Source organism: Salvelinus alpinus, chromosome 20, assembly GCF_045679555.1.
Source record: "Salvelinus alpinus chromosome 20, SLU_Salpinus.1, whole genome shotgun sequence".
NCBI lineage: Eukaryota > Metazoa > Chordata > Actinopteri > Salmoniformes > Salmonidae > Salvelinus > Salvelinus alpinus.
The window spans coordinates 23528957-23543335 of record NC_092105.1 but is presented as its reverse complement, the minus strand read 5'-3'; the positions used below and the strand labels follow the sequence as shown (position 1 = coordinate 23543335).

General features: G+C 41.8%; 1 protein-coding gene across 1 annotated transcript in view; it reads right to left on the bottom strand.

The window, feature by feature from the left end:
• The window catches only part of LOC139546515 (exportin-4-like), a 40793-nt gene extending 26733 nt beyond the window's left edge, over positions 1-14060 (bottom strand). The window contains exons 1-4 of the mRNA XM_071354981.1: positions 13979-14060; positions 12266-12371; positions 11544-11685; positions 11280-11418 (exon numbers count right to left, since the gene is read on the bottom strand). Of these exons, the coding sequence (XP_071211082.1) occupies positions 11280-11418; positions 11544-11685; positions 12266-12371; positions 13979-14044 (453 nt within the window). The 5' untranslated portion in view covers positions 14045-14060. The remainder of the gene's footprint in view (positions 1-11279; positions 11419-11543; positions 11686-12265; positions 12372-13978) is intronic.
• Between the last annotated feature and the right edge of the window lie 319 nt (positions 14061-14379).

The following is a 14379-nucleotide window of genomic DNA, read 5'->3' as shown; positions in this document are numbered from 1 at the left end:
TCCTTAGTTGCCATGGCTGTGTGCTTCGTGTCGTTGTCATGCTGGAAGACCCAGCCACGACCCATCTTCAATGCTCTTACTGAGGGAAGGAGGTTGTTGGCCAAGATCTCGCGATACATGGCCCCATCCATCCTCCCCTCAATACGGTGCAGTCGTCCTGTCCCCTTTGCAGAAAAGCATCCCCAAAGAATGATGTTTCCACCTCCATGCTTCACGGTTGGGATGGTATTCTTGGGGTTGTACTCATCCTTCTTCTTCCTCCAAACACGGCGAGTGGAGTTAGACCAAAAAGCTATATTTTTGTCTCATCAGACCACATGACCTTCTCCCATTCCTCCTCTGGATCATCCAGATGGTCATTGGCAAACTTCAGACGGGCCTGGACATGCACTGGCTTAAGCAGGGGGACCTTGCGTGCGCTACAGGATTTTAATCCATGACGGCGTAGTGTGTTACTAATGGTTTTCTTTGAGACTGTGGTCCCAGCTCTCTTCAGGTCATTGACCAGGTCCTGCCGTGTAGTTCTGGGCTGATCCCTCACCTTCCTCATGATCATTGATGCCCCACGAGGTGAAATCTTGCATGGAGCCCCAGACCGAGGGTGATTGACCGTCATCTTGAACTTCTTCCATTTTCTAATAATTGCGCCAACAGTTGTTTCCTTCTCACCAAGCTGCTTGCCTATTGTCCTGTAGCCCATCCCAGCCTTGTGCAGGTCTACAATTTTATCCCTGATGTCCTTACACAGCTCTCTGGTCTTGGCCATTGTGGAGAGGTTGGAATCTGTTTGATTGAGTGTGTGGACAGGTGTCTTTTATACAGGTAACGAGTTCAAACAGGTGCAGTTAATACAGGTAATGAGTGGAGAACAGGAGGGCTTCTTAAAGAAAAACTAACAGGTCTGTGAGAGCCGGAATTCTTACTGGTTGGTAGGTGATCAAATACTTATGTCATGCAATAAAATGCAAATTAATTATTTAAAAATCATACAATGTGATTTTCTGGATTTTTGTTTTAGATTCCGTCTCTCACAGTTGAAGTGTACCTATGATAAAAATGACAGACCTCTACATGCTTTGTAAGTAGGAAAACCTGCAAAATCGGCAGTGTATCAAATACTTGTTCTCCCCACTGTATTTGGCTAAGGTGTATGTAAACTTCCGACTTCAACTGTAGGTAGAGTCCAGTGAGTGTGCATAGAGCCATTGCAAATAAAAAGCGTGTCAATGCAAATAGTCAGGGCTGCCAATTAATTAACTGTTCAGCAGTCTTATGGCTTGGGTGCGGAAGCTGTTCAGGAGCCATTTGGTCCCCAGACTTCACGCTCCGGTACCACTTGCCGTGTGGTAGAGAAAAACAGCCGGAGATTTTGATGGCTGGAGTCTTTGACAATATTTAGGGCCTTCCGCTGACGTCGCCTGGTATAGAGGTCCTGGACGGCAGGGAGCTCGACCTGTATGCACTACCTTCTGTAATGCCTTACGGTCGGATGCCAAGCAGTTACCATAGCATGCGGTGATGCAGCCAGTCAAGATGCTCTCAATGATGTAGCTGTATCACTTTTTGAGGATCTGTGGGCCCATGCCAAATCTTTTCAGCCTCCTGAGGGGGATGAGGCATTGTTGTGCCCCCTTCAACTGTGCTGGTATGTTTGGAACATGATAGGTCCTTGGTGATGTGGACACAGAGGAACTTGAAGCTCTCAACCCTCTCCTCTACAGCCCCGTTGATGTGAATGAGGGCATGCTCGGCCCACCATTTCCTGTAGTCCACGATCAGATACTTTGTCTGGCTGATGTTGAGGGAGAGGTTGTTGTCCTGGCACCACACTGCCAGGTCTCTGACCTGCTCCCTATAGGCCGTCTCATCTTCGTCTGTGATCAAGCCTACCACCGTCATGTCTTTGGAAAACTTGATGGTGATGGAGTTGTGTGCTACCACACAGTCGTGGGTGAACAGGGAGTACAGGAAGGGACTAAGCACGCACCCGAGGGGCCCCCGTGTTTAGGGTCAGTGATGCGGATTTGTTGTTGCCTACTCTCACCACTTGGGGGCAGCCCGTCAGGAAGTCCAGGATACAGTTGCAGAGGGAGGTGTTCAGTCAGTGTTCTTAGCTTACAGTTTCAGCGTCCCAAGTAACATTGTGTTGAATCGCCATGTCTTTGTTATTGTCAAAGGAAGTTTGAGCTTAAATGTACAATAGGCTGTCGTCTGTAATTATTCTAGGAAGGCATTTACATGCAGAAACACGGTCAATTAAAATAAACAGTTACAATACAAAAGTAAATTCTTGAAAATTAGTTGTGGACATGAGAGTAATAGGAGTATGATATTATATTTGGATGCCAATGTGGCCCTTTATCTACTTCCCCAGAGTCAGATGAACTCATGGATACCATTTTTATGTCTCTGTGTCACATGTGTATTTTCGAGAGCCAATGCTAACTAGCGTTAACGCAATGACTGGAAATCTATGGGTATCTGCTAGCATTGCCAAAATCCCTAAGTATCCATTTAATGTATTAATTTCTTATGTATTATCCACAACACGTGATATTGAGATGGATCTTTAAAAAAAAGTGTTTAGTGCCCTCCACTAATATTGGCACCTTTGGTAAATATGAGCAAAACAGGCTGTGAAAAAAATCTCTTTGCTGTTTATACTCTAGGTCTTTCATTCAAAATATTCACAAAAATCAAACCTTTATTTGAAGTGAAATTATTGAAAGGGCTCCGGAGTTCCTCTGTGGAGATGGGAGAACCTTCCAGAAGAACAACCATCGCTGCAGCACTTCACCAATCAGGCCTTTATGGTACAGTGGTGAGACAGAAGCCACTCCTCAGTAAAAGGCACATGACAGCCCGCTTGGAGTTTTCCAAAAGGCACCTAAAGCACTCTCAGACCATGAGAAACAAGATTGTCTGATCGGATGAAACCAAGATAGAACTCTTTGGCCTGAATTCCAAGCGTCACGTATGGGGGAAACCTGGCACCATCCCGACGGTGAAGCATGGTGGTGGCAGCACCATGCTGTGGGGATGTTTTTCAGTGGCAGACACTAGTCAAGATCGAGGGAAAGATGAACAGAGCAAAGTACAGAGAGATCCTTGATTAAAATCTGCTCCAGAGCGCTCAGGGCCTCAGCCTGGGACAAAGGTTAAACTTCCAACAGGACAACAACCCTAAGCACACAGCCAAGACAACGCAGGAGTGGCTTCGAGAGAAGTCTCTGAACGTCCTTGAGTGGCCCAGCCAGAGCCCAGTATTGAACCCAACTGAACATCTCTGGAGAGACCTGAAAATAGCTGTGCAGTGACGCTCCCCATCCAACCTGACAGAGCTTGAGAGGATCTGCAGAGAATGGGAGAAACTCCCCAAATACAGGTGTGCCAAGCTTGTAGTGTCATACCCAAGAAGACCCAAGGCTGTAATCGCTGCTAAAGGTGCTTCAACAAAGTATTGAGGAAAGGGTCTGAATACTTACGTAAATGTGATCAGTTTTAATAAAATGTGCAAAAAGAATTATTAAAAACTTTTTGATTTGTCATAATAGGGTTGAGTGGAGATTGAGGGGGAAAAAACACTTTAATTAATTTTAGAATAAGCTGTCATGTAACAAAATGTGGAAAAGTCAAGGGGTCTGAATACTTTCCAAACACACTATATAGGTAGGGGTAAAGTGACCAGTAGCAGCATATGTGGTGTGTGTGGCATTAGTGTGTGTGCATGTTATGTGTGGGAGTATGTACTGTGTGTTGGGCTGTCAGTGTACAGTGTCTTCAAAAAGTATTCACATCCCTTGACTTTTTCCACATTTTGTTACATTACAGCTGTATTCAAAAATTGATTAAATTGTTTTTCCCCCCCTCATCAATCTACACTCAACCCCATATGACAAATCAAAAAATAGCTGCACTTTTTTTGTTGCACATTTTATTTAAACTGATCACATTTACATAAGTATTTAAACCGGAATTTAAAATGGATTACATTTAAATGTTTTTGTCACTGGCCTACACACACACAATGTCAAAGTAAATTAATAAAAAATGTACAGCTGAACTGTCTTGAGTCAATAAGTAGTCAACCCCTTTGTTATGGCAAGAATAAATAGATTCAGGTGTAAAAATGCGCTTAACAAGTCAACAAAATAAGTAGCATGGGCTCACTGTGTGCAATAAGTGTTTCATTTTTTTTTAATGACTACCTCTTCTCTGTACCCCACACATACAGATAATTGTAAGGTCCCTCAGCCGAGCAGTGAATTTCAAACACAGATTCAACCACAAAGACCAGGGAGGTTTCCCAATGCCTCGCAGAGGGCAGCTATTGGTAGATGGGTAAAAATACAAAAAGGAGGCATTGAATATTCCTTTGAGCAAGTTATAAATTACACTTTGGATGGTATATCAATAAACACAATCACTACAAAAATAGGCATCTTCCTTAACTCAGTTGCCGGAGAGGAAGGAAACCGCTCAGGGATTTCACCATGAGGCCAAAGGTGACTTTTAAACAGTTACAGAGTTTAATGGCTGTGGTAGGAGAAAACTGAGGATGGATCAACATTGTACTTACTCCACAATACTAACCAAAATGACAGAGTGAAAAAAAGGAAGCATGTACAGAATAAAAAATATTCCACAACATCCTGTTTGCAATAAGGTACTAAAGTAAAACTTCACCAAAAAAATGTGGCAAAGAAATTAACTTCATGTCCTGAATACAAAGTGTAATGTTTGGGGCAAATCCAACACATCACTGAGTATCACTCTTCATATTTTAAGTTTTTTAGGATAATAATAAGCAGAATAGAGATAAGTACAGGCAAAATCCTTGAGGAAAACCTGGTTCAGTCTACTTTCCAACAAGCACTGGGAGACAAATTCACCTTTTAGCAGGACAATATCCTAAAACACAAGGCCTAATCTACGCTGGAATTGCTTACCAAAAAGACAGTGAACGTTCCTGAGTGGCCAAGTTCAAATGTTTACTTAAATCTACTTGAAAAGCTATGGCAAGACCTGAAAAAGCTTGTCTAGAAATTATCAACAATCAATTTCACTGAGCTTGACATTTTTTTTAAAGAAATATGGGCAAATGTTGTACAATCCAAGTGTGGAAAGCTCTTAGAGACTTACCCAGAAAGACTCACAGCTCAGGGGTGTGAATACTTATGTAAAATAGATATTTCTGCATTTAAATTTTCAATAAATTAGCCAACATTTCTAAAAACATGTTTTTACTTTGTCATTATAAGGTATTGCGTGTATATGAGTGAGAATTATTTTTCTTTTAATCCATTTGAATTCAGGCTATAACAACAAAATAGGAATAAGTCAATGGGTATGCATACTGTAAATGTTCAACAAAGAGCTGGAAATAATAATTGAAAGGTGCATAATTGTGGGCTTCGCGCATATAAACTGTCTCGTTTATAAACTCGGCAATTGCCCATGTTTTTTCAACATTCATTTAAAAGTGGAACTGACAGCGATTTAGCAACATTAAATCGTATTAAAATCTGTTCATATACACCCCCAGGAAGAATGACACCTTTTTAAAAACATTTTCTGACAAGCGAACACTTAGGTATGGTCATTTTCACATTTTCATAAATTCATAGAATGTTTGGGAATTACGTATAGTAAGGCATTTGTGAAAATTCTATAATAATATAGAGTGGGAAACCAGCCTTGCGTTTGGACAATTAAGACACTGCAGTAAATAAAACATCTGTCTTGTCCAGGACTGGAGTCTACGCAGACCGTTGCGGCATAGCCAATCAGAGCCACAGTAGGCCTATATACACACAATTAATATATTTGTATATAGGCCTACTTGCATACATACAAATAATATAGGCAAAAAAGTTATATTTGTATATAGGCTTTTTGCCACATGGGCCTGCCATCATTCACTATGACCTGGACAGTGTTTACAGGCAGTAGCAACAGCGCAAATGTAGATAATTCGAACACAAAATACACCTGAATGGATTCCTGCAAATATGTAAATGCCAAAAGAGTCCTCTTACATTTGGGAACTTCAGTCATATTGATCAAACAACCATGAAAAGTTGCTATCCCTCCCTCAGCTGCCTATGCACATCAACAAGATCAACAACCTATATTAGGCAGAGCAAGATGAGCTAAAAATCTAATGAGGGAACTCTAAACACTCTCAAACTTTTTCAGCTAGTTGGCCTTCAAAATTGTACTGATAAACAATGGGGAATAGTAACCTGCTCATCCTTATGCAGTTTGTCTGCCAATGCATGCTTGTCCCAACCCAAGTTTTGACAACTGAATGGGAACTTGCCTGCCCACCCATTTGATCGATGCCAAATACATTGGATTGACAACTAAAAGAAATATGATAACTGTTGATAAGTCATTCAAGTTCAGCATAGTTAGCTAGAAAGCAAAGCGATTCATATTTCTTGCTAGCAAACAAATGACACCTGTATTTCTAGCTGTAGCCACGAAAAATGATATGGGGGGGAAAATGTGTCACTCCAACCGCCTCTCAGCATTTTGTATTATTCTGTACATACATCCAGGACACTACATTTAGTATGATATGTTATGATATGTATTCATTTGTGGATGTCCATCACCCATTTCGTATGATGTTACGAATTACAATTCGTATTATACGTTAGGAATTTGCAAAGGGTTCAATATGTTACGAATTTGCTAACCTTAGCTAGGCTAGGGGTTAGCGGTTTGGGTTAAGGTTAGGGGAAGAGTTAGCTAACATGCTAAGTAGTTGCAAACTAGCTAAAAAGTAGCCAATAATTGAAAAGTTGCTAATTAGCTAAAATGCTCAAGTCTGTGATGAGATTCAAACTCTCAACCTTTGGGTTGCTAAACGTTCGCGTTATATGCCCACCCATCCACTCTACTTTTGTTTTAGCCTTAGGTAACCATCTGTCTTATGTAACCTTACCAAACGTAACATATCATACTAATTTGAGTGTCCCGGATTTACATTTATCCCACTCCTTCAATGACATGACATCCTCCCGGCTGCTAGCTAGCTAAAGTTAGGCTCCGTGTTTTTAGCTTGGTAAATAAATAGCTAGCTACATATAGAGATACGCTAGCCCAGAGGTGTCAAACAATCAGCGCACGGGCCATATTGAAAAAACACAACACATTTGCCGGCCAGGCATAGCCTATTTGTTTATACATTTTTTTTTAAGCATAACTGGGACCCAAACTGGCCATTATTATTAGAAAAAATGTGTCCCTTTATAAATGTCCACTAGTAAATGCTGTATAACATTTTAACATATTAAAACATAAATAATACTTATCCAGTCTTTGCTGCTATGCTTGCATATGTGCATAATATGCTGCTACCCTCATCAAAAAGTATTTAATAACTCCAAACAACAAAACGGAGCTATAAGTTGATTTTACATTTCAACGGTTTTCATTTGTTTGCACTGCATGGATCACCGGTGCGGTTGAATGCAGCATTGCTGTATGATGCACTTAAAATGTATTGTAGTTGAGTAGCCAGCCTAGGCTACTGTTCAAATGTTGCTGTAATAGGTCTACGTGTTTCTCCTTTGCATGGTGTTTTGTTGCAGGATTTTTTTGGGGGGGTTAGTCATTGTCAAGCTTTGCAAACCGAAGCTAGACTGCAACATTTTAGTAGCCTAGCTAGGAATGTGGAATGTGTCTGTACACGTTCCCTCCGCTGCTCGCCTGCTCGCTGTAAACAGGACACACAAAAGCAACGCAATTGAAGTTGAATTCACCGATGCGAGCGCAGGCGGTAATTTCATAAAGGTGATGACTCACTCAACTGTTGACTCATTTATACTCGCTTGTGTGTCCTATTCGGCCCATGGGCCTTGACACATGTGCCCTAGCCTATTAGCCTCGTTATGACTGACTTGTGATCATTGCCCTTGCTAGCTTGATTGTATAGACATTCCCAGCCTTAGTTACAGTCGTCCGTTTTTGTTCAAAATATTGAGTCATTGGAAATGAAACATTGCATCCCGAAAGGGTGGAGGCAGTTAACAATGTAAACGACCAGCTGTGATTTACAACCTGAAATCAATATTTTTTCGAACTGCTAAGAAATGTAATGGTGAATTGTATTAAATCATGCATTGAACTGTATCCATCTGTTCTGCCAACAATGCCTTAGTGTACGTCATGGAATGTTGACTCAAATAAAACCTATTTTTAAAACCTCTTCTAAAGTTGTTTTTGTAGCATAAAGTGGGATAAAAAAAAAAAATGATATTATGATTGTCTGTTTCATATCTGCAAAGTAGTTAAAACGCTGTCAGTTCCACTTTAACTAATTCATTACCATTATTCATTGTACTTTCTATGGGAAAATACAAATATAATCAACACAAGATATCATGTTGCCCACATTAATAACACATTTTTCAATTAATATATACATTTCCCTGTTATCATGCGGCAAAAGTCAAATCCATTTTAAAAAAGGGAGAGAGCAACAAAAATAAAAATACTGTGTTTACAATTTCAGCGCCTTTAAAAAAAATGTTTTAACATGTGGGCCATTTAAATTCTTCCCACCCACTCAGGTCTTTGTAGCCTATTAGCTGGGGAGCAAATAAAAAACGAATCGTCCAGATCATAGAAATCATTATGTAGTCTTGTTCACTTGTCAGTTCATTACTTAAACAAATAGATTATGGCTATAGCCTACCAATTAATGGGTTGTCATTTAGGCTCAATAGCCAACAGTCATTAAAGTGTTATTCATTTAGACAGATCGCTTGAGTGGTGCTGTGATTGTCTTTTCAATAGGTGCGTGAGTGAAGGCATTAACAACACATGCCTTTATTTTTTTGTGTTTTGGTGTGGTGGGGTGTAATAGTCCATCATTCACCTAATTTCAGTCGCCTAAACAGTTCAATAGTCCAGTGCCCTATCTGTCATACATTGTCTGTTGGGAGGCTGTCCTGTAGTCTATACAGTGGTAAGGGTAGGCAACAACACATCTGCCACACTGATCCTCAACACTGGGGCCTCTCAGGGGTGTGTGCTTAGTCCCCTCCGTAACTGTCTGTTCGCCCACGACTGCTGTGGCCAAGCACGACTCCAACACCATCATTAAGTTTGCTGACGACAACTGTGGTAGGCCTGACCACTGACAACGATGAGACGGCCTATAGGGAGCAGGTCAGAGACCTGGCAGTGTGGTGCCAGGACAACAACCTCTCCCTCAATGTTGGCAAGACAAAGGAGCAGATCGTGGACTACAGGAAAAGGCAGGCCGAACAGGCCCCCATTAACATCAACGGGGTTGAAGTGGAGCGGGTCGAGAGTTTCAAGTTCCTTGGTCTCCACATCACTAACGAACTACCATGGTCCAAACACACCAAGACTGTTGTAAAGAGGGCACGACAACCCCCTTTCCCCCTCAGGAGACTGAAAACATTTCACTACACTCACAGGCATTTCGCTACACTCGCATTAGCATCTGCTAATCATGTGTATGTGACCAATAAAATTTGATTTTAAGATTTGGCATGGGTCCCCAGAAAGTTCTACAGCTGCACCATTGAGAGCATCCTGACCGGTTGCATCACCGCCTGGTATGGCAACTGCTCAGCATCTGACCGCAGGGCGCTACAGAGGGTAATGTGTACGGCCCAGCACATCACTGGGGCCAAACTTCCTGACATCCAGGAACTATATACTAGGCGGTGTCAGAGGAAGGCCTAAAAAAATTGCCAAAGACTCCAGTCACCCAAGTCATAGACTGTTCTCTCTGCTACTACACGGCAAGCGGTACCGGAGCACCAAGTTTAGGACAAAAAGGCTCCTTAACAGCTTCTACACCCAAGCCATAAGACTGCTGAACAACTAATCAAAAGGCCATCCGGACTATTTACATTGCTGCCACTCACTGTTTATTATCTATGCATAGTCACTTTATAAATTACCTCGACTAACCTGTACCCTCGCACATTGACTCGGTACCCCCTGTATATAGTCACGTTATTGTTATGTAATTTTCTTGTGTTACTTTTTGATTTTGTTACTTTATTTAGAAATAGTAAAAATATATATATAAAAAAATACTTGAACTGCATTGTTGGTTAAGGGCTTGTAAGTAAGCATTTCATTGTAAGGTCTACTACACCTGTTGTACTCGGCGCATGTGACACAATTTGATTTGAGTTCATTCATTGACATTTCCACCGTTCTCCTTGTCCAGGTTATCCAGGAATCGGGTAGCTTCTTTTGCTAATTTCAGTGTGATGTTTATTTTCTTCCATTTGACCCATAGTTGTGCGGGGTACACCAGAAAGAAAGTGATTCGTTTTTCCCATTGCTTTTTCTTTCAAAGGTTGAATTCTCTGCACTTCATGTAGAGGTCTCCGCTCATGTCGACGTTGATCCAATAGCCCTCATACATCAAAGGTCCGACTCCTGACGTTTTGGCTTGGAAGGCCAGTGGTAGAACTTTCTTTGTTCCTATATTTAAGGAACTTTGCGATGATGGCCCTTTGTTTGCTGCTCGTGTCCCCTTTCGGCCCGCCTGTTCGATGTGCTTGTTCAATTGTGGGAGCCCATGTGAAGTTCTCCTGGCCCAGTAGTTGTGGCTTTACCTTTTCCAGGAATGTTTCCGTTCCGGTTGTTCCACAGCTTTCTGGGAAATTTACGAAACTAAGATTTGAACGGCGACTGAATTCCTCCATCCCGTTTAATCTTTCAGTAAGCCTCACGATGATGTATTTTTGTTCAGCCACGGTTTTCTGGAGATTTTCTTGTGAGATTTTCTCCAGGGTTAACCTGATTTCCGTCTCCTCCGTGTTTGCCCAGTCCAGTCATAACAGTTTAGATTTTTTTGACATTGGATATTTTCTTAATCTGCTTAGACAGTTTTGTCATTGGCAGTGCAAATGTCTGTTAGTATTGCCTCTAAACTCACTTTAGTTGAGTCGTCAGCTACTTGGTCCATGGTTGTGTTGTTTCGCTGTTTGTCTCTATATAGTATTTTCCATAACATGCAGTTACCAAAATAACATTTCAGTTATTTCTTGACTTTAGAGTTGAGTTCGTTCCTATTTAAGAGGCATATTTTAGTAAAGAAATGGAATGCCAAACGGATCACCTTCAACTGACTACCTCACGGTCACCATACCGGAAATTATATTTTCTATGTTTGACATATTACGTGACAGGACTTTGATAATCATAGTGGAGTCAAGAATACATGTCTCGCTTGCGCCGGGGATGAGTTCACGAATCAGGCCTGTGTTTCTTACCACTGTGGGGTTGCCGCTGCTGATGAGCTGGCTGACTTCGTGGAAGATGCCTTTACAGTTGATGGACTTGTCCAGAGAACCTCTCTTTACTATGACGGCTACAGCCAGCAGGATCTGCTCCCGGACATACTTCTGCAGACTGGGGGAGGGAGAGAGGAGAGACTGCATGAGGTGAGATTGCGACATACTTGAGAATCGAATGAATGCTGCCTCTACACTGACTCATACACCCCCCCCCCCCCTTACACACACACACACGCCTACTTGGGTCTCTGTAAGACGTAGGTGAGGAGGAATGTTCGGAGCGACTCGATGCTGGCCTTCTCCAGCAGGATCCACTCCCGTACCACCGCCTCCATCACAGCTGTGGCTGCCTGGAACAGCACATAGTCTACCTTACTGGTCTCTGTGTAGGGAGAGACAAATTAATCACAGAGAGACTGAATTACAGGTCTCTGGGGGGAGAGACAAATTAATCACAGAGACAGACAGAATGACAGGTCTCTGTGGAGGGAGAGACATTAATCACAGCGACAGACAGAATTACAGGTCTCTGTGGAGGGAAAGAAATTAATCACAGAGACAGAATTACAGGTCTCTGTGAAGGGAAAGATTAATCACAGAGACTGAATTACAGGTCTCTGTGGAGGGAGAGAAATTAATCACAGAGACAGAATTACAGGTCTCTGTGGAGGGAGAGAAATTAATCAGACAGAATTACAGGTCTCTGTGAAGGCCGTGAAGGGAGAGATTAATCAACAGAAAGACAGAATTACAGGTCTCTGGACACACATGCACATAGCACATACACAGTATCACATGTATCTGTGGGAAAACACAGCACTCAAACATAAGTTAATGAGTTCACAAAACAAAAAACAGTGAAACTACTAACCAATCTCAGGAGATACAGCAGATAACACAAACACTAAGTAACACACAAACAAACATTGAGTGTTTTGAAGCATTTGTATAGTGATTCTTACCTAAGATGTGCTTGCAGACAGCGAAGGGTGATTTAGACTTCCTGAAGGAGAGAAATATGTGCTCTGCATGCTGCCTCTGTTCTGCATTGACCATGGACGGCGGTGCCTAAACACACACACACACACACACCATTAGTGTACAGTCAATTATTACACCACATCTAAACTACGTACAGTAAGTCTCACACACACCACTTTAAATTATTCCCACAGATGGACAGCTAAGCATACACAAGCAGTCAGCCAATGAGTGTGGCTATAATTCAGCTCTGCAGGAAAATCACATTCCAGGTAAAGCCTAATTGCAGTAAAAGCAGCTCTCTGACTCGGCAGCCAGCAGGAGAAAAAGACCCTTTATCTGTCCTGACCACAGGCACGACAGGGCCTTCCTTCCCCCAACCCTCCTTCCCATGCCCAACCCTTCCCCCTACCACACACACACACACACTAGAGCTGACATTTGTTTAGAAACTCAATTTTAACCTGGAAGGTGTTATAAGGGTAAAGTCGAGCGCACCGTAAAGGTGCATAAGGGTAAAAGACTGGAGTTTCAATGCACTTTGTCATTAACTCATGTCTAATAAAACATCAGCCTATTTCTGGAGAGCAGAAACATAACAAAACACTATTAGTGAGGCCTGATTATAATAGTAGTAATAAATGAATACGCATCGAATATAATTAACTTGGCCAAATAGTTATGATTTCTTCGAATGAGAGGGAATCAAGGTAATGGGCACGAGCTCCCCAGAGCACTTCAGTCACCAAGCATGAGGGTGAGTATTATTTGTGGAACGTTCCATCAGGAATCTGTACCAAAAACCAAAGTACAATGTTGCCAACAAACAACGCATACAAAGTAGCACCATCAATTCACCTAACGTTAGCTAACTAGCTGCCGAATAGGCATCAACTCACCACGTAGCTTATTCTTAATGTTTGTCCATAGGCTACCAGATACATTTTTCGGAATAAACGTGGTGAGTGAAAACTTAATGAAACAGCCCACTCCCTACCCAGTATCTTATTCGGCTGCTATACAACTTTGTATGCGTTGTTTGTTGGCACCCTTGTTATTTACGTTTTTAGAACAGATTCCTGTTGGAACGTTCCACAAATTATACCCACCCCCAAGTATGGTGCTTGACCAAGTGTGTGATCCAAGAACTTTTAGCCAACACCTGGTTAGCTAATTGTTTCCAATATATGACTTTTATATTTTACTAAAACTGGGTTTTATAATTTATTCAGGGAGTTGAGACAGCGCCCTACTTGACTGATGCATCACGTTGGCCACAAATCGAGGGTAAAGTCAGTAACTACTAGCTATGGAACATGGAGAATCAACAGTGTCTAACGACGCCGTGCAATGGGAATGCTCACCGAACTGTCTATTGTGGAAGAAATACAACTACATATTGTATCAAACTAACTAAACAAGTGTGTGGGTCCCTGTAAACATGTGTATTCTACTAGTTAAGTTTTTAGGAAAAAATAGTCACAAGACACTGTCACACATCGCTAGTGGCTTTTGGGGGATGATGGCTATCCTATATTTTTTGCGGGATGGAGACATCACTGCGCCACGCATCGCGATCCTTTCTCAGAGAAATAACTGTGCCCGCTAAATCTCTCGCCGTCTCATAACTCTAAGTAAAACCCAGAACAAAGCACATACCAAAAAACACACAAAAATGAGATTATATTTCTCACCATTAAAACTTTGGCAGCGCTTTCCAGCTGTGAAATCACTTCTGGTGAACCGACCGCCGCCATCATGGTCCCTCTTCAATGACGCGCCATGCGCTGCATTGTGGGATTAAGCGGTACTCTTAGCCAATGAGTTCATGGACAGACTCTCTTGTCAGGCTGTTTAAGGATGGTGCGTGCCTCGTTGGAGGTTATGTAATCGAAATAGATAGCCATAAAATATTTAGAGTAAGGGTCTTCGTTTTTACAAGCCAAAGACGCTTGCAAACGTGATACCTACATTTTTTGTGACTATTCCTACCACCATAGATCTCACCAAAAAACTTAACACAAATCATTTGAATCCTCATCTCAAAATGTCTGATTGAAAGCTTTTTACTCAACTTTTGACTAGAAAATGATTT